The following is a 20,336-nucleotide window of genomic DNA, read 5'->3' as shown; positions in this document are numbered from 1 at the left end:
AATAATAATATGACTCATACACATTTTTTGGGAGTAATTGTAACACTGACACAAACTTGTCACAGAAATCTTCTTACTTTCCCTAATCGTAATTCAACGTTTGAAAAAGATTTCTTTGTATGAGGGTCGTCCACAAAGTAACCTCCGTTTTGAAATAAAAAGTAAACCAGTTGAGATACAAAAAGTTTATTATATAAATGTTAAAACTACAGCTTTTCTCTACTTTTCTACATATTCACCATACAAATTCAAGCACTTATCATACTTTTAACAGTTTTTGAAATTCCGTCTTTAAAAAAATCTGCCGCCTGAGAACGTAGCCAACCTGTCACAGCATTTTGAAGGTCTTCATCACTTGCAAACCTCTGAGATGCAAGCCACCGCTTCATGTACGGGAAAAGATGGAAATCACTGGGAGCCAAATCCAGGCTATAGGGGGGGGGTGGTCAAAAACGTCCCATTTGAACTTTTCCAAAAGTTCTGTTGTTCTTTGAGCTGTATGAGGGCGAGCGTTGTCATGGACAAACACAACACCAGATGTCAGAAGACCACGACGCTTGTTTTGAATCGCTCGTCGTAGCCGTTTTAAGGTTTCACAGTCAGATGCAGCTGTAATGGTCGTACCATGCTCCATAAATTCAACGAGCAAGATGCCCTTAGCATCCCAAAAACTGTAGCCAACAATTTTCTCGCTGAAAAAGATTGGCGAGCTTTCTTTGGCTTGCTTGGCGAAGCGGTATGACCCCATTGCATTAACTGTTGTTTTGTTTCGGCATTCACATAGGCTACCCAAGTTTCATCTCCTGTAACGATCCTGTTGAAAAATGTTTCTCCTTCAATGTCATACCATACCGAGTAAGAAAGTCTATGGCAGAACTCATTCTTTTCATTTGGTGATCATCGGTGAGCACTTTTGGAATCCAACGAGCTTAAAACTTGTGATAGCCTAGTTTTTCTGTCACTATCTCTTGCACAGGGCTTCGAGAAATTTCAGGAAAATGATCTGAAAGTCCCGAGATTGTGAAGCGATGGTACTCGCGAATTTTCTCATCCACTTTGTTCACCAAGTCATCACTGACGATAGATGGCCTACCACTCCGGTCTTCATCGTGAACGTTCGTTCTTCCATTTAAAAAAAAAAACGAACCCATTGACGGACTACACTTTCACTCATTAAGTTTGGGCCATCCACCGCACTCAATTCATGATGAATTTCAGCTGCTGTGTAACTTTTCGACCACAGAAATCTTATTACACCACGCACCTCACACTTGGCGGGATTTTCTATCACGGCGCTCATGTTTTTACGTTGTAACAAAAGAACGCGCGATCGCACAATGCTCTCACTTGCACAGCTAGAAGCATACTGAACGGCTGCACACACCGATGTGAGAATGGCGGCGCTACCCCCACTACTTATCGCGCCACGCCCAAACGGCGGTTACTTTATGGACGACCCTCGTACATGAGTGTATAAATCTATAATAAGATTCTAAATTCTTTGAGATATCTCCCTAAATCAACATATGACGAAACTGTTAAAGAGCTGTTTCTGGTAAATGCCTATTTTAATATTAATGAGATGTTATATGATAGTTTCGATTAATTCTGTTGCAAATATGTCTTTTAACCAATGATTTAATAGTACTTATTTTTTCATTAATATTTTATCATGATTTTACTGTGTTATGTAATTAACGTTATATTATAGTACAATAAAATATCTCATGAGAATGCATCACTTCATCCACCACAAAAAAACCATTATTTTTGATTAGGTGGAATAGGGGTTTTGATTTTCATATTAATTGTCTAATATGAAAATGGCAAATTTAAAGTGATTGTTGTAAGTGGTTTTAAATTAGAACACATATGTTGGAAATTATCCTTAAGAATGTAAAACCACAGTAAATTGATGCAGGATGAAATCAATCAATGATTGGTCATTTAAAACATTAAAAAGATGTATATAGTATGTATATTAATTTTATGAAGATTATTTTATCAGTTATTATTTTGTCATGTATTAGTGATCCTTATAATCCACAGCATGCATTTTTTTATTAAATCATACCAATACCAAATATGTCAGTTAACAGGTAAAAACGTAATCAGTGTATTAAAATACAGTTATATTTGTTAAAGCTGTTTCTGATCATACAACGAAACCATTGTGGCAAGGGTTGATTTAATATGAATGTTGAGATTAGTTCCAGTTCACCTCCCTCTTAGCGCAGTGTCTGGAATCTGATGCTGTTGCAGACTTGACTCCTGGAATCTGAAGAGGTCGAAAGAAAGTCGACAACGAAGTAGCTCAAAATGAACAATGTACATCGTTCGACATCAGAGACACCCAGATTACAAAATATAGTACAATTCAGGTGAATTGGCATTCTTATTGTCTCATCAGGAAACAATGAGAATGCCAGTTGGTGTCTAGGTCTAGAATACTAGGTATCTCTGATGTCAAAAAAGTTTTAATAGTTTGTTTTGAGCTTCTTCATCGTCATCAACTTTTTTTCAATCTCTCCAGACGAACATGGCTCCAGATTCCAGGAATCAAGTCTGTAGATGCTGCGTTAAGAGGAAGGTGGACTGGAGCTAATCTCAACATTCATACTGTTTCTGATGTTTTCTAAAATACAGTTTTATGGTTTTTTTCGGATAATTCAGTACAAAATTAACTGTTTAGAGGGTCGGATTTAACTATTATATTTATTAAAACTCATAGTAATAAAGGTGATTTATGTGGTCCTAATATATTTCAGACCGTTGACTGATTCGGTCAGGTTTGAATTTCAGTTTTGTGTCTTTGTCTCGATAAATAATATGTAGGCAAAAGTGACATTTATTCAGAATTAACTAATAAAGTCTGTGAAACTTTATCCGTCATCACAATTTTATGGAAGTATAAAATGTGACAATTAATCAATCAAACAATTTTAATTGTAATACATATTAATAAAATTAAAAGAACATTTGCATCTTAAAAATTTTTCATAAGTTTTTTCCTTGATATTGACTGATAAGTAAATATGAAACTTTGATTCTTTTGTGTACAGGGGTTTTGTGTGCTAGAAATGCCACAAACATGAGGCAGTGTTGTGGTTTATCAGCCTTATCTGTTAGCTGGATGTGATAATAGTAATCAACAGGTGATAGATAGATGGCTCCACTTTCTTTTATTAGAAATAGTGAAGAACTATACCACACAGTTCCAGGCTTCTTACTAGGAAAATATAAAACTAAATTCAAATCATTCCATATTGTATGTGCAACAGATGGCTATACAAGAGTAAAACTTGGATATAGCAATTTTTTACTAACTAGTCAGTTGTTTTTATAATAGGCTAATTGTTTTAATGAAACCCATTCATTATGTCAGAGATAATATAAATGAGCTATTTTATACAGGATGTTTCATAATGGATGACAAATGTTTCTGAAATCTATTCATAGCACCAAAACAAGAAATAAACTCAATGGAATGTATGTCTAAAAAAAGGAATGTTTTTCTGTCTGTCTGTACAAACAATTATGTTTTCTTCTAGAAAATTTGTATTTGGTAACATTGGTACTCTTTTCCTTTTGGATCAATAATATTCAAATAGTTTTATTTTTTTTTATTCATGAAGGCTTATGTTTTCAAAGAAAACTACTTCGTTTAGTCATATAAGTCTAATTATATTTGTTTAATCTTATTGCTTCACAGATATAAAAACTACATAATTATTGGATTGTTTGATTTTAAATAAGATATTAGCGGTTCGAGAGAGAGTGTTTCATTTTGTAGACCTATAATTAATTAAGTTACTTATAATCATAATGGCAGATGTAGTGAATTTGAATATTTAGTCTAGAGAGGTTACATAATAACAATTTACAATAATCTGTTTCTACTTCAGGATCCATGCATTATTAACCCAATTAATGAGACTGGGATATCTCTATACTTACAATGTTAAATATTAACTTTATGTACCTGTTTCTCAGTAACCGTAAATAATAGAGACTTACTGTTTGTTTTGTTTTGAAGATTCTGATCAAATTAAGTAGAAAAGTCTTATACGGTATTTAGTTTTGTTTATATTTATAATGTTTTTGTAAATACTTCAAATTTTACATATTTCTTTCCTTTTATATGCTAGGCATACAAATTGCTATTTAAATTAATTATGTAAAAGTCCAAACTAAAACAGTCCAAACACTAATAAGAATTTTTTAAAATTCATATCGCCTATGGGCCTATGGTTAGAAAAAACTACATGAGTAGGAAAAACACGTTTTGTCAGGAATAACAATTTAAAAGTGTAATACTATTGAAAACAACAGTTTTGATTAACTTAGTACATTCCTGCACCATAAGCTGATTGATATGGGTTTTCCTGTGCTACATAAATATCCTCAAATTTCCTTTTGGCCAACTGCCGCTTCTGACAAATTTTGTTGTGGATTTTTTCTATCGCTTTATCAGCTTCTGCGATTTGTTTTTTTTATCAAGAGCTTTCATAATTTGTATGCAGTTATATTTCCAATGTTTCTAATAGTCTACATCTTATCATGTTTCCATTGTTAAAAGTAGCTATTCCTTCATACACGGCTAGTACCAGAGTAGCTATCATCGACGTTGGATTTCGGTATTCTGGCTTGGACTACACTATTTAGGCTCTCGCAAGGGTTTTGCGTCCAACCATCAAGACATTTTTTTGATAGCTCGGGATTCAAGAGGTCCCTGAATATTTGATCCATAACAATTGTGGGGAATAAGGCTATCTTCAGCCTTATTGAGTTTACACACCAACTGTCAGGACCGTTGGGACATAGCTCGTGCATTAGCGTTTCATTGGATGAGAGGAGAGATGAAAATACTCAGCCCAATCAGCTCTTTGCATGTTTCGTAATCTGTGAGTATTATGCCTTATTCCTAGGCCATAGTAAAGCTGGAGTTCTGTGATGCCTGCACCAGTTAGACGGCCACGACCCCCCGATTGTTTTTCCATCGGATAGTTTGTTTTTTTGCCAATTTTTTTTAGCAACCAGAAAGTAGATACAACAATACAACCTTTCTGCTATGCAGTTTTACAGTAGTACCAACAGCTTAGCAAAAAAATAAAATGGTTATCTCAAAATAAAGCATTATAAAAAGTAAAATAGACCTTTGTTTCAAGTGCTTAGTGTTGCTGAGGAACTGTGAAAATGCTTATGCACGTTATTACTAAAATGTCAATAACTTTTTTAATATTATTTGGGTAATCATAATTTTTACATATAAATAAACAGGAAAATACACAAAATGCAAAAGACCGAAAATTGAAAATTTTCATCTTTATGGTCTTTGCAGTTCTCGTAAATAAAACTCTACTATTTTGGTACATCTTATCAGCTTACAAATTGGATTCATTTATTTCTGTAAAAAAATTCTGCAAATTTTGCTAATCTAATTTTCTAAATTAGTCACATTTTAGTTTTCATAAAATTCAATGTCCAAGATTTTGGACCACCACCACTTTTGAGGGGAAAAGAGAACCTTTTTCTTTTTTGTAAAATAATAAGTAACTAAACTAATGATATGTTTACCAAATTTAAATGCTTTGTTTGACAGCATTTTCAAAAATGTTCCATTCAGTTATTTTCCTGTTTTGTTATCCTCCACCGATTTCTGAAATATTGGTCCCCTGTTATGATACACCTTGTATATCGGTTTAAGAGAATCTAACATTTAAATTGATTGTGTATTGAATATCAGTACATAACGATCTCACGATAACTTTACAATAATACAAGCAAATATTGCAATGCTGCTACTATACAAACACATACAGGCAATCCAGAATTGTTTATTTTACCCTCTTATCTTATAGAATAAGTTTATTTTTGATATCAAGTGAGCTGTCTCACTGTGTAAAAAATTGTTGTCTGTGTGAATTTTTTTTTACTTTGAAAAGATTTTATTTTTAAATATAATCAAAATTTAGAATAGATTGATGCAAGCCAAATAAACCAAATAGTATAAAACCATCAATCATGAAATATTTATGTACTTATAAATAATAATATAACATAGATTTGATGGACCTGTTATTGTCCATACATTTATTTACAGTGTTTGAAGTGTTTTTTTAAATTCAAGTTTTAACATTTTACCAGTTTTAATTAATATGGTGTAGTGCACTGGAGTTTAGGATAAGTATTAAGTACATAAGGAGCTAATAATTTCTGCCTTGTTTTGCTATATACAAGAAATATGATGTAAATCAAGATACTTACAATTGCCACAAACCAGAGCACATTTTTTTTCCATTTCTGAACTGTCTCCTATGAGCCTTAAAATCACTGAATTGAAGGTGTAATTAGAAGTGATAGCGATTATTTTGTCTCACTTCAACTGCTTTTATATTTAATTTAACTGAAAAGCATTCTAATTAAAACCATTTAAACAGGAAGTGGACAGTGTACTGAACATTGTGGTTACAAGCAAGTCACTACAAGATAGTACACTAGGATACAGGCAGACTGACATCTTGCTTGTACTGAACTCTGACCACCTGCAGTCTGTTTGTTTACTCAGCTGTCACACAGTTAGTAGTCTGCTGCTTGTTTACATTGGACTTTTGCTGTGATATTGACAAAATATCAGACTGAACTGTTTCTTTATGGGAAATTGAGCGATTTGTAGATATACATGTTGAACCCACAATAACTGTTTGATTAATTATCTGTTTGTCTGTAACTATTGAGAAGAAAATAAATTTAAAATGACGAAATTCCCCTGTGGTAAATGTGGAATAGGTGCTAAAACCAAGGCTGTACTTTGTAAGGGAGCTTGCCAGACATGGTACCATGTAAAATGTGTACAGATGTCCAATATAGATTATAATAAATTATATAAAGGTGAAATATCAACGTGGATCTGTTCACACTGCCAATCTGAGGACGACAGCGTCTCTGTGGCAGAAGAAATGGACAAACTGCAGGAAAAAATTTACAATCTAAGTGCTAATGAAGACTTGGAAACATCTTTGACATTAGCGGCAGAGGCTGGTAACATATTACTCTCAGAAAATGAGAAATTAAAACAAAAACTCCATGATTTACAAAATAAAAAAAGTAAAAGAGAATTGGAGTTGGAGGATAAAATATAGGAACTTGAAGTGAATGTTCTGAATGCATCACAAATAAATGAGAACTCTGAAAAAAATTTGTGGCTCAAATGAGAATATTTCAAGAAAAAAGTAAAATTGAACACAGGCAAAAAGATGAGTTGATTTGCCATTTGGAGAGTGAAAAATCCAATGATGTGTCACAAATAAATCAACTAACCAAAGATAAACTGGTACTAGAAAACAAGATTAAATTGATTCAGAAGAAATTGGATGAATATGTATTAAGGTCAAATGCATTTTTTACAAATAATAATGATTCAATTGAACCCAATAAGCCACAAAATTTAATTAAAAAATCCATCTCTAAACAGGATAATGCTTCTCAAACTCAAAATCAGAGTAGTTTTAGCCTTGAGCTGCTGGGCAATGAGTGGCTGAAGGATGACATAATTAAACGGTATCTAGATATTGTGAACTACAGTGTGAAAGAACTGGACATTAGCACAATATGTATCAATCCTGTTATTAGTCATGCTATCAGGTGCTTTCCTGATATGGAATTTACAATATCATCGCTTAACCTACAGGAAGTGAACTATGTTTTCATCCCAGTAAATGATGCAGCACCTAGTAACACAGTGGCTGGGTCACACTGGAGCTTATTGTTCTATCAAAGGTCTGTGAACACTTTTTACCATTTTGATTCAATGGGACAGTATAATATAAAGGCAGCAAAAGAAATAATATCTAAATTTACAACACTTAAGATCTTTGAAAACGCTAAATTTGAAAACATTCAATGCCCTCAACAACACAACACTTTTGATTGTGGAATTTATTTATGTCTGTTCGTTGACTGGCTGTTTAGAGGAATAATTGCAAATAAAGTGTCTTACTTCATCGCCAACTGCTCAAGATTTATGAGGATAAGTGAAAGTGACATTGTTTCTAAACGATCTTGTCTAGCTTATTTGTGTTACAGAGACCAGCACCTGCAATTTAACCCAAGTACAATTCAAAAGTTGTTACTGGGAACAATCAAAGTGTCCAGATGTGAACGATAATAAAACAGGACAAAACCACAGGGATGGAGATGGTCAGTGGAGAACTGTTGGAAAAAGCAATATATATAGGAATAGTGCAAACTAACTAAATTTGCAATCCCCACATCTAACCAATATGACATTTTGGACAAAATTTATAATAAAAAAGACTCTGTTTCCACGATGATCCCATTAACGCCACAAACGGGTCTAGCAAAGCTAAAGATATGCAAAAGGGGTCTGTTTCCAATGAAAGTCTGCATAAAAAAAGAAATAAAAGTCTAGAGAAAAGGATAAAAATTGAGTTGTTTGCAGACAGTCAAGGTCGAGAATTACCTGAGATTATTGGCTCCTGCAGTAAGGGTTTGGTGTATGTAAACGGACTAATTACATCTGGTGCCACAGTCGGACAAGTTTACAGTAATGCTAAAAAATCTCACAGTGACCCACTTGTCTTAATAGCAGAATCCAATGACGTTGTCAAAAAATTATTTAAATCGATATATGAGACAATGGAGAGGGATCTCCAAATTCTTAGTGAGGCCAGACCAGTTATAATTACTACGATCCCACCTCGCTATGACATTCAGAAAACTGATCCTATTCAGGATGAAATAGCATTAGCCAATAATTATATAAAGGAAATTGCTGTCAGAATGAAAACTGTTCAACTTATTGATTTGGACGATTTGAAAAAAATCCACTTTTCACGACGGGGTTTACATTTGAATCTTAGGGGCAAGAGAAAATTGGCATTCATGATTATACAGCACCTTACTAATATCAAAACAAAAGCCAATACAAGAAGGGAAATTTTTAAAATCAACTCGATGGCTGACTTTCCCCCCTTGGTGCCTCCGAAGGGAGCTGCAACATGCACTTCACCTTCTGTGCAAAAGTCTCATGAGGTTGGTGAACATCTCAAGCCAATTCACGTTAATGAGCTGAAGATGGAGGATGTAATCCAAAGCTACCGATACAACAAGGAAGTAGCTTTTGCTCATTGTATTTCAGCGGACTTGAACAATATCAGAAGCTTAAGTGCAGGAGTAGCAACAGTGTTCAAAGATCAATTTGGCAAACCAGCACCCTCTGACTGTGTCTCTGACCACCTCTCAATCCAGAGGATAGAAAATGGTGCTACAGTTTATGGTTTAATAACTAAACCCCAATATTATACCAAACCAAATTTAACGGATTACAACTTGGCATTTGAAGAACTTACACAGGACTTTAAGAAAAGAGGTCTAAAGAAATTAATCTGTTCCCCAATGGGGTGTGTCAGGGACAGAATTTCCATTGAACATTTTGCAGCTAATGTGATGAAGTTTCAACAAGCCACGGGATCTCATATACAGATAATAACTTGCAACGAAAATTCAAACCACAATTTAAGAAATGGACTTTCACACGCAGACTTTTTGAAGGAGTTGAGACACATCATCAGCATTCATCAGGCATCATTCGACAGGCAGCGAGAAACAAACCAAACATCAGATTTGACTTTGGATGACTCTTCAACCTTGGAAGAAAGAAATGACATTCCACACGCAGGACCAGTGCAGTTGACCACCAGTTCTATATTAAGTGATAGTGGAGAGTCATTAGATCGTTCTAGTGATATCAGTGTTCACTTTGAGGAGGAATTGTCATCTGTTAACTCTTTAAACTCCTCAGTCATTCAAAGCCAGACTACGACTTAAAAAATAATGGTAAAAATAAGAATATAAAAATTTTTCATCAAAATATTCAAAATTTACAATCTAGAATTGAACCTTTACAAATTGTTTTAGATGAAATAGATCTACATATAATTGTTTTATCTGAACATGACATGAGGTCTCATGATATTGACAGACTTAATATTAACAATTACAGAGTAACATCATATTTTTGCAGAGAAAAATCAAATAAGGGAGGAGTAATAATCTTAAGTAAAGAACAAATTGAGTGGACACAGGTGGCAATTCGTCTTCCAAAGGGTTTGTGTGAGGAGAGACAGTTTGAGTTTTGTGCAACATTGTTCCTTTTTAAAAATTTTAAGTTTCTTTTAATTGGTCTTTACAGGTCCCCCAGCTCAAATGTTAATGTATTTTTGGATAAATTAAGTTGTCTTATAGATTTAGTTATTAAAAAATATCCATATATTATTTTAGCAGGGGACTTAAATATAAATGTTTTAAAAAATAGTAGCGAACATGTAAAACTTAAAAATATTTTGAAAAGCTTTGATATGAATTATGCAGTAAATTTCCCAACAAGAGTATTCCAAGGGTCTGTATCAGCAATAGATAATTTCTTAACTAGTTTAAAAAAATATCAAATATTAGTAACTGGAGTAATAACTATGCTATCTGACCATGATGGTCAAGTATTAGAAATAGTGAATACATGTAGAAATAATGTAAGAAATAATTGTTTAATAAATATCAAGAGGGATTTTTCAGAAGAAAATATGGTAATGTTCAAAGAACTATTAGAGAGGGAAATGTGGCAGACGGTTTTTCTTTCACCTGTGCATGAAAAATTTGGTATATTTTACAGTACATTCATCAACTACTTTAATATATCTTTTCCAAAGAAATGTTTTAAAACAAAAAAAGTTCTGAATAAATGGATAAACCAAGAGTTAAAGGGGGAAAAACAAAATATAATTAAACTAAATAAGAAAGCTCGAGTAACAAATGATTTGAATCTATCTAAACTATGTAAGCACAAAAATAAAATCTACAAAACAAATTTACTGACAGCTAAAAAAGATTTCTTTGATCAAAAAATTAAAAAGTCAAAAAATAAAAATAAAACTACTTGGAATATAATAAATTCAGAAACTGGTGACAAGTTAAAGAGCTTTAACAACATCAAAATTAAAAATAATAACCGAGTAATTGTGAATCCACTGAAAATAAGTAAAATTTTCAATGAATTCTTTACAGGAATGATATCTGCCAATGTAAATACGGCCAATGGCACCTGCATAAACAATAATCTATCGGTCATTAGTGGGCAAAATTTATTTGGTTCTAATTTTGAAAAAATATTTTATTTAACACAAACAGATGAGATGGAAATCCAAAAGATAATAAACTCTTTTCAAAACAAATTTTCAAGTGGCCATGATGACATCCCAATGACAATCATAAAAACTGTGAATAAACAACTGAGCAAAGTATTAGTACATTTAATAAATTCATCATTTATTTGTGGTATTTTCCCTGATCAACTCAAAATTGCAAAAGTTATCCCAATCTACAAAAAAATGACCCCTTGGATATTAAAAATTATCGACCAGTATCACTGTTGCCATCACTATCAAAAATTTATGAAAAAGTAGTTTATAGCAGACTTATGCAATTTTTAGAGAATAATGATATTCTGGAGACTATTCAACATGGCTTCAGAAAACAAAAATCAACAATCACAGCAGTGGTAAGCTTTATTGAATCAATTATAGAGGCAATAGACATAGGAGAAAAAGTAATAGGAATTTTTATGGACCTGTCTAAAGCATTTGACAGTGTGAATCATTCACTGCTATTGCTGAAGCTGCAAGAGTTGGGTATAAAAAACAATGCATTAAGTTGGTTTGAATCATATCTTTCTAATAGAAAACAATTTGTTCAAATTAACCACATTACTGAAAAAAATTATGTAGTTAAATTTCAATCCAACCTTGAATCAGTAAATGTAGGGGTACCGCAAGGCTCCATTTTAGGACCTCTCCTTTTTTTTGTGTTATTTAAATAACATAGCAAAATGTTTAAATTTTGAGCCTTATTCAGGACTTTGTCTCTATGCTGACGACTCTAACTTGAAAGTTTCAGGGAAGACAGTAGAAGGGATAGAGTTACTGACCTCAATCGAATTGGCTTGTATTGAACAATTTTTTCAAAACCACAATTTAACTCTAAATTCTGATAAAACCAAGCTTTTAAATTTTAAAACAAAACAATCCAATCAAATTTTAGATTTAAATATTGAAATTAATGACAGTGTAATTGAGAGGGTTGATCAGATAAAATTTCTAGGATTATTGGTTGATAGTAATTTGTCATGGGATGAACATACTAAATTGGTTTTAAACAAAATAAATTCAGGCCTATTTGCAATTCGAAAGATGTTAAATTTGTGTAGTTTGGAAACTTTAAAATTGATTTATTATTCTCATATCCAGTCTCACATAGCCTATGGCATTTGTGTATATGGAACAACAAAAATGGAAAACCTCACGGAAATATTGAAAGTCTAAAAAAGAGCAGTCAGAGTCATGTTACATCTGAATTTTAATGATTCTGTCAAAGAAAAGTCCAAAGAATTAAAAATATTGACCGTTTATGGGCTATTTATTTATGAGTGCATAATGTTCCTAAGATACAACCCACTAAGGAATCAACATTATTTTATTCACTCATACAATACACGACACAAAAATGAGTCTAATTTTCCAAGTTACCGTCTGGAGTTCTACAAAAAAAAACAACATTTGCAGGAAATAAATTTTTGAAAAAGTTACCAGAAGAAATTAAAAAAGAGGACAATTGTAATATATTTAAGAAAAAGTTAAAAGCATTTTTGACAGGTTTAGCTTTGTACTCTATAGAGGAATTTGAAAAGGGTATTTTTTAATATTAACAATTGATTTTTAGATTTAGTTTTGGATGTAGTCTTTATTTTATATTATTGAAACTTGACACTATTCTAATGTAAGAAATGTACTATATGTTTTTGAATAAAGAATATTTGACTATTGACTATTCAAAAATACAAAATTTAAAAATAATAAAGAACTTAAGAACAAAATAAAACTCAATAGTTGTGAAATAACTTATAACATCCAATAGGCAGAAGTTTGATGAAGGATTGAAGGATGCACATCACAAAAACTAAAAAATGTAAATACTAAAAGGCAAGTCTAACGTTTTATTAGAATTGTATTCATTGCCCCCAATGATATGTGAAAATTTATTACCGAATTTTGTCTATGCAATTCATATTTTAACACATAATTAGTGGCTACTAGTAAATTATTTTTCCATATTGTAATGCTATTTTGAGTTTTAAAATTAATCACTCATTATACTGGTGCTTTGAATGGTATTGGTTCTTTGTTTAAAGTTTGTGTTTAATGATGGATGGATTGTGAAGGAAACAAGATTTTCCTACAAAGATAAAATTAAAATATCTTTATTGCACAAACGTTTGACGAGTTCACAAACAATGTATAACAAACTGGTGCGTTGTCAAAATATAAAATTCTAATACATTAGTTAAAACTAACATCAGCCTAAACTAAAATAACAAGCTTAGTTACAATTTAAAAATTGGTATTATTTCAATATTCTCTTAAATTATAGAAACATTTTTCTATAATTTCATTTATTCTACATAAAATTCTTTATGTAGAAAAAAGTCTAAGTTTTGCATAGAAGTTTAGGTAAAAAATTACTGGAAGTTAGTTTTATGAACTTTATATATATAGTGAACTTCTTTCAAAAAGAGTTAAGGTTTTACATATATCTATGGTTGTTGCTTGAAATTGTCAAGTCATAAGGAGAGATCTCTATATTGCTATCAAAATTTTGTACATAGAAAGGTAATGCAAAATTAAAGTTGTAGTTTGTTTGGACGAAGCTTGGAAACCAACTCTCTTATTTGTCCTCATCATTGTTCTCACTAAGGTTTTCTGACTTTTAAAGTGGTTGAGGCTTCCCATATTAATATTCCATATTTTAAAACAGATTGGAAGTAGTAAGAAAATAAACGTTTTGCCACTTTCAAGAGAGACTGTATCAGCCAAAACTCTCATTGCTACTCTAAATGAATTTAATTGTTTTGATAAGTTTTGGCTGTGTTCTTTAAAATTAAAGAATTATTCATTAACATTCCTAGAAATCTTTTAATACACATCATTCAGTGCCACAGTATGGTTTCAAAAAAATCATCTAGTAATAAAAAAAAATGGTCCTTTCCCATTTCTTGGTTTTCCGCCACATTGTTTCTGGTGTGACAATCGCAATTTACTATTGGCCTCTCATCAGTTTTCAGTGGTTGGTCGGTTAGTGCAGACCTATTGTGACCTGTATTTTTTAGTTCGGTTCCAATATTAGTGTTCTGTTTTTACTAAGCATATATTTTACAGGTAGTGTGCATGGAGTTGACACACAACTTGTTTGTTATGATTTCTGGCTTAGCGTGTCAAATGCTCTTGTATGAATTTTTAAATTTTAACCTAGGTTATAGTGTTTTGTTAGCTATCTACCCCAGTTCTAAACTCAATAATCATATTGAATGACCCTTCCTACCACAGCTACATTATGTATAGAAAACTCAGCTGCTCCACTATGTTTAAAGATCGTGTCTAAAGTATCCTTGTGCACTTAATGAGACAATGAGAATATCTCTTCATCCAGATTATACTATATTTTAGTCTAAGTGTCTCTGATGATGGAATGATGGAGAGTTCATTTTGAGCTTCTTCAGATGAACACACCTCCGGATTCTAGGAGTCAATACTGTGACACTCAGATTCCAGATGTTGCAGTAAGAAGAAGGTGAACTGGAGCTAAACTCAATATTCACAGATTGCAGATCTCAAAATGTAATGTTATCGATTTCTTGTATTACTGTAAAATGGCATGCGGCCGAAAAAAAATTTTTTTTGTGTTTACCGATTATTCATTTTCAAGTGGGAAGACCATCCTTAACAGAAGCATTATTCTCTTTCAGAGGTTCATGTCAGCAGGGTAAGGTTGGATAGTAAAATTGGTTGTCAGTTAGTTGTAAAATAAATAATGATTATTTAACGTAAGTTCTTTCATTAGGTAAAACTGCGACGCACGCTCTGGTGTACGCACGTTTAATCACGCCAGATGGCAAGGACCATGGGCTGCACGCTTTTGTGACTCCCATCCGTGACCCTCGTACTCTCTGCCCCTTCCCGGGTGTATCAGTGGGTGACATGGGAGAGAAGGCTGGACTCAATGGTGTTGATAACGGGTGAGTCATATTTTTTAACTTGCATGATGCTAAAGTAGTCATAGTTGACACTATATATTCTTAGTTTCAGTGTAAAGTTGAGAGTTAGTAATATGAATCAATTTGGAACCAAGTACTGATTCGAATCATGAAATGTTTGTGTAATTAAAGAACAATAAGCTAGTCATAATAAATAGATTTTAATTATTTGGACTAGCAATAGTAATGAGGGCTTGGTTTTTCACTAAGGACATGAAACTGAGAAAACCCCTAATTTCACTTAGTCCTTAAAGGACCTTTGCTTTTTTTCGGAGTGACAGGATATTCAAAGTGAGTAAGGTTGGAAAAAGAGAGGTTAGCTCTGTTCTAAACTCTTCCAGTCCTAGTGAGTAGGGGACAGTGATCCCTCATGTTTGGATTAGCATCAACCTTTCATACTAAGAGAGAGGCTAGCTCTGTTCCAACCTCTTACAGTCCAAGTGGGCAGGGGACAGTAATCCCTCATGTTTGGATTAGCATCAACCTTTGATACTAAGAGAGAGGCTAGCTCTGTTCCAACCTCTTCCAGTCCAAGTGGGCAGGGGACAGTAATCCCTCATGTTTGGATTAGCAACAACTTTTGATACTAAGGGAGAGGCTAGCTCTGTTCCAACCTCTTCCAGTCCTAGTGGGCAGGGGACAGTAATCCCTCATGTTTGGATTAGCATAAACTTTTGATACTAAGGGAGAGGCTAACCTTTGATACTAAGAGAGAAGCTAGCTCTGTTCCAACCTCTTTCAGTTAAAGTGAGTAGGGGAAAGTAATCCCTCCTGTTTGGATTAGCATCAACTTTTGATACTAAGAGAGAGGATACCTTTGATACTAAGAGAGAGGCTAGCTCTGTTCCAACCTCTTCCAGTCCAAGTGGGTAGGGGAGAGTATCCTCATGTTTATCCTCATGTTAATCCTCATTTTGGATTAGCATCAACTTTTGATACTAAGAGAGATGATACCTTTGATACTAAGAGAGAGGCTAGCTCTGTTCCAACCTCTTCCACTCCAAGTGGGTAGGGGAGAGTAATCCCTCATGTTTGGATTAGCATCAACTTTTGATACTAAGAGAGAGGATACCTTTGATACTAAGAGAGAGAGGCTAGCTCTGTTCCAACCTCTTCCAGTCCAAGTGGGTAGTGGAGAGTAATCCCTCATATTTGGATTAGCATCAACTTTTGATACTAAGAGAGAGGATACCTTTGATACTAAGAGAGAGAGGCTAGCTCTGTTCCAACCTCTTTCAGTCCAAGTGGGTAGGGGAGAGTAATCCCTCATGTTTGGATTAGCATCAACTTTTGATACTAAGAGAGAGGATACCTTTGATACTAAGAGAGAGAGGCTAGCTCTGTTCCAACCTCTTCCACTCCAAGTGGGTAGGGGAGAGTAATCCCTCATGTTTCGATTAGCGTCAACTTTTGATACTAAGAGAGAGGCTAGCTCTGTTCCAACCTCTTCCAGTTCAAGTGGTTAGGGGAGAGTAATCCCTCATGTTTGGATTAGCATCAACTTTTGATACTAAGAGAGAGGATACCTTTGATACTAAGAGAGAGAGGCTAGCTCTGTTCCAACCTCTTCCAGTCCAAGTGGGTAGTGGAGAGTAATCCCTCATATTTGGATTAGCATCAACTTTTGATACTAAGAGAGAGGATACCTTTGATACTAAGAGAGAGAGGCTAGCTCTGTTCCAACCTCTTCCAGTCCAAGTGGGTAGGGGACAGTAACCCCTCATGTTTAGATTAGCATCAACCTTTGATACTAAAACATCCTTAACCCATTATGAACATAAAGATGCAAACAACGTGGGCTTCCACATCTACAACTACATATATTCATCAACACAGATCAACATCAACACGTTATTGAAATTTGACTAAAAAATATGTTTAATTAGCCTGTTTAATATTTTCAGGTTTGTAATCTTTGATAAGTATCGTATTCCACGAGAAAATCTGCTCAACAAAGGTGGTGACGTAACGCCAGAAGGAAAATACGTGAGTCCATTCAAGGACTCAAATAAACGATTTGGTAAGTTCATGTACCGTTATTATACATATTTCAAGAAATATTTCCATAATGGCTGAAATTATTATTAAACTCCATCATAAAACAGTTCCTCAATGAGTTAACAACCAAACAATTGAAACAAATTCGTTATTCGTTATTTCTATTGAATACCAAATAACAAATTCAAATTACACACACACAAACACAATTGTATTTGTTATTACAAATTTGTTATTCTTTGCTCAATTCAAACAAATTTTGTTTGCCAAAAGATAAACTTATTTTACATTATTTATTATGAATAATTTTAAGAAGACAAAAATTTGTATTATAAATTTATTTACATTGTAAAAATGAAGAAAAAAACAAGATTTATAATAAAATATGCTTTACTCCTTCTCATATGCTGAATAGTTGAACTTTTGCAATTTAAAAATAATAGGCAGGTGTAGTAAGGCTGTGCAAATATTTTTTAAAGTGAATAGAATACAAATATAATTTTACTATGTTAGTGCTTAGGCTAAACAACCAGTGTCATGATTAACATTTCAGTTTTCCGGTTCACACCATGTCGAAACATTCCTTAGACAAATACATTCTTGAACTATTTCGGACTTGCTGTGGCAACCGTTTTTGGTTAACAGATGATGATTTGATTTAACATGCATGTGTTAGGTTAAGTGTCTACCTGAGGAAGAGGTTTGATTGCAAGTGTTAAGAATTAGTCTAGCTTCCACATTACGGAGGTAAATTTCACAGTTGTCCGGGTGTTTATATTAATATTGTCTAAACTCATATTTCTTCCAAAACTTATGAAAAGGGTTAGTTTCGTAAAAATAATGAATCAATGAATAATTTCTATTTGATATATTTTATAAATGCCACATTTTTTGCTTCAATGTGAATGTGTGAAATCTGTAATTTTATTTCTTTTCAAAAATGTTTTTGTATGATTTCTTTATAGCCAAGTCAACCAATAAAAGTTGAAATTGGCTATACGTTAGATTTTATTACAGGAAATAACATCTAATGTATAGTAATTGTTTAATTTGGTAACAGTAATTAAATTGAGATGTAATTAATATGAACTTTCATTGAATTGGTGAAATAAGATGTAACATAATTTATTGGATTTGTAATTTAGATGATTAACTTATTTTCTAAAGTATTAATAAGGTACATAATTGAGAGTTTCACATAAGTTAAAATTATAATAGTATGAGGTAATTAATTTCTGAGATGGGGAAGAAAGTTAATTAAATAGAAATAAATATTTGGGATGGTAATTACTGCAATAAATTAGAGTATGAAATTAATAAGATATTGTGAAACTATATTGATGGTGCATTTTAATAATATGTGTTTGATGTTGTACAACCCCTCCCCCCCAATTGTATGACCTCGGAGGAAACACCTTTACCAGGATATGAATAAAGAAAGAAGTAACTTCTCCTATACCTAAGAACATTAATTTACTGAGTTCGAATTAAGAATTATCCATTGATAATTAATGTTATTGCTGACTAAGAACAAAACACAGACTTCCAGCCAAATGAAAATGCCAATTTCAAAAACTGTAAAATATAAAATCTCATAGGAGTTTGATTATTTGAAGACACGGTTTTCTTGATTGTTGACAAAATTATTGCTTTGGCAGGTAGTGTGTGTATCAAAATCCTTGTTAAACTGATATATGCCGTAACTTGAGAAGCAGACTGGAGGAGGTCCGATTATGATATCTGTTGCCTGCAGGAGCTGCGCTGGGGATGCTGTCGCAAGGTAGGGTGAGCATCGTCAGTATCTGCGTGGCGTACCTGAGCAAGGCTCTCCCCATAGCCATCCGATACTCGGCAGTCCGCAGGCAGTTTGGTGTAGAGGCTGACAAGGAATTGCCCGTACTCGAGTATCAGCTGCAGGTAGTACAGACAGAACTCTGTAGTCATAAGTTAAGTAAAGCATACACGGGATCCTTATATGACGTCATCAATCAATCAATTATTATCACAATCGTGAAAATTCTCCTTTGGGATGTATTCTAGTAGAATCAATACCAAAAAAAATATCTTGCAGGATCTTCCTGTTCTTATGTGGAATGTCAAATTCATCTACTCTGAATATGATGTGACCAGTTTCGTTTTGAAAGGTAGGTGGAACTCTTGTTTCGTGGATGTCAACTAACCTTTCTGGATTTTTAACTATAAAGATTCTTGGACAGATCGATGGACTTAAATTATCTTGATTATGCCGTAGTTGACTGGAATAGGGATCAGGGCAAAAAAATGTAACACTCAAACTCAAATTATTTTGATTTTCTTTCTTGTACATTTTTACAATAAATAGCGTCGTGACATATTATAAAATAGTTTAAAGATATTCACATTGGAAGTACATTTCATTGTGTATTAACAGTTTAAATCTACATTTTTATTTATATTATATTAACAGAAAATCATCTATAAAGTAAAATTCATCAAGTGAATACAAGGCCTTCTCTAATAACTCTTTTAGTTGCTTTTAAAATTTATTGTTGTCCTCAACATCCTTGATCTGCTTAGGAATATATTTCAAAAACCTTATTCCAGCATATGACGTACTATTTTTTTAAATATTCTACCCTATATTGAGGTAACATTTTTTTGTTTCTAGTGTTGTAATAGTGGCAATCAGAATTAATTTTTAAATAATGTTTGTAATCCTGACAAACATGACAAATTCCAAAATATACAATCCGTACACAGTTAAACTTTTAATGCAGAAACGTGATGTTTAATTGACTGATCATAATTTTATTGTTCTAAGTGCTTTTTTTTGAAAACGTAAAATTTTGTCAAGATTTTGTTGGTAGTAACACACACATAGACCATATGAAATATGATATTGGACATGTGTGTAGAAACATGTCATTAAAACAGGAAAATTGCAGAGATATGTTCAACATTTTAGTGCAAATATTCTGGATTTTATTTTCTTAGTGATACGTTCAATATGAAAATCCCAACTAAGATTTTGGTCAATTAACAGTCATACAAATTTTTTTATGCAGTTGTTTCAGTTTACATCATTAATCACAGTTTCTAGATTGAGTGGATTTTTGTTTTGTTTTGTATGAAATTAAATAAATTTAGTTTTACTTGAGTTAAGGGTTAATCAATTTTCACTCTTCAGCATTATCCATTT

The 20,336-nt window shown here is 33.0% G+C and overlaps 1 protein-coding gene across 2 annotated transcripts in view; it reads left to right on the top strand.

The window, feature by feature from the left end:
• The window catches only part of LOC124368000 (peroxisomal acyl-coenzyme A oxidase 3-like), a 54,017-nt gene that overhangs the window by 25,430 nt on the left and 8,251 nt on the right, over nucleotides 1-20,336 (top strand). For both annotated transcript variants that reach the window (XM_046825265.1, XM_046825266.1), the window contains exons 6-8: nucleotides 14,968-15,142; nucleotides 17,065-17,180; nucleotides 18,912-19,075. In XM_046825265.1, coding sequence (XP_046681221.1) covers nucleotides 14,968-15,142; nucleotides 17,065-17,180; nucleotides 18,912-19,075 — 455 coding nt within the window. The remainder of the gene's footprint in view (nucleotides 1-14,967; nucleotides 15,143-17,064; nucleotides 17,181-18,911; nucleotides 19,076-20,336) is intronic.

The sequence above is a fragment of the Homalodisca vitripennis genome, chromosome 8, assembly GCF_021130785.1.
Source record: "Homalodisca vitripennis isolate AUS2020 chromosome 8, UT_GWSS_2.1, whole genome shotgun sequence".
NCBI classification, from domain to species: domain Eukaryota; kingdom Metazoa; phylum Arthropoda; class Insecta; order Hemiptera; family Cicadellidae; genus Homalodisca; species Homalodisca vitripennis.
The sequence above is the reverse complement of the archived record's forward strand: the minus strand, read 5'-3'. Positions and strand labels throughout refer to the sequence as shown.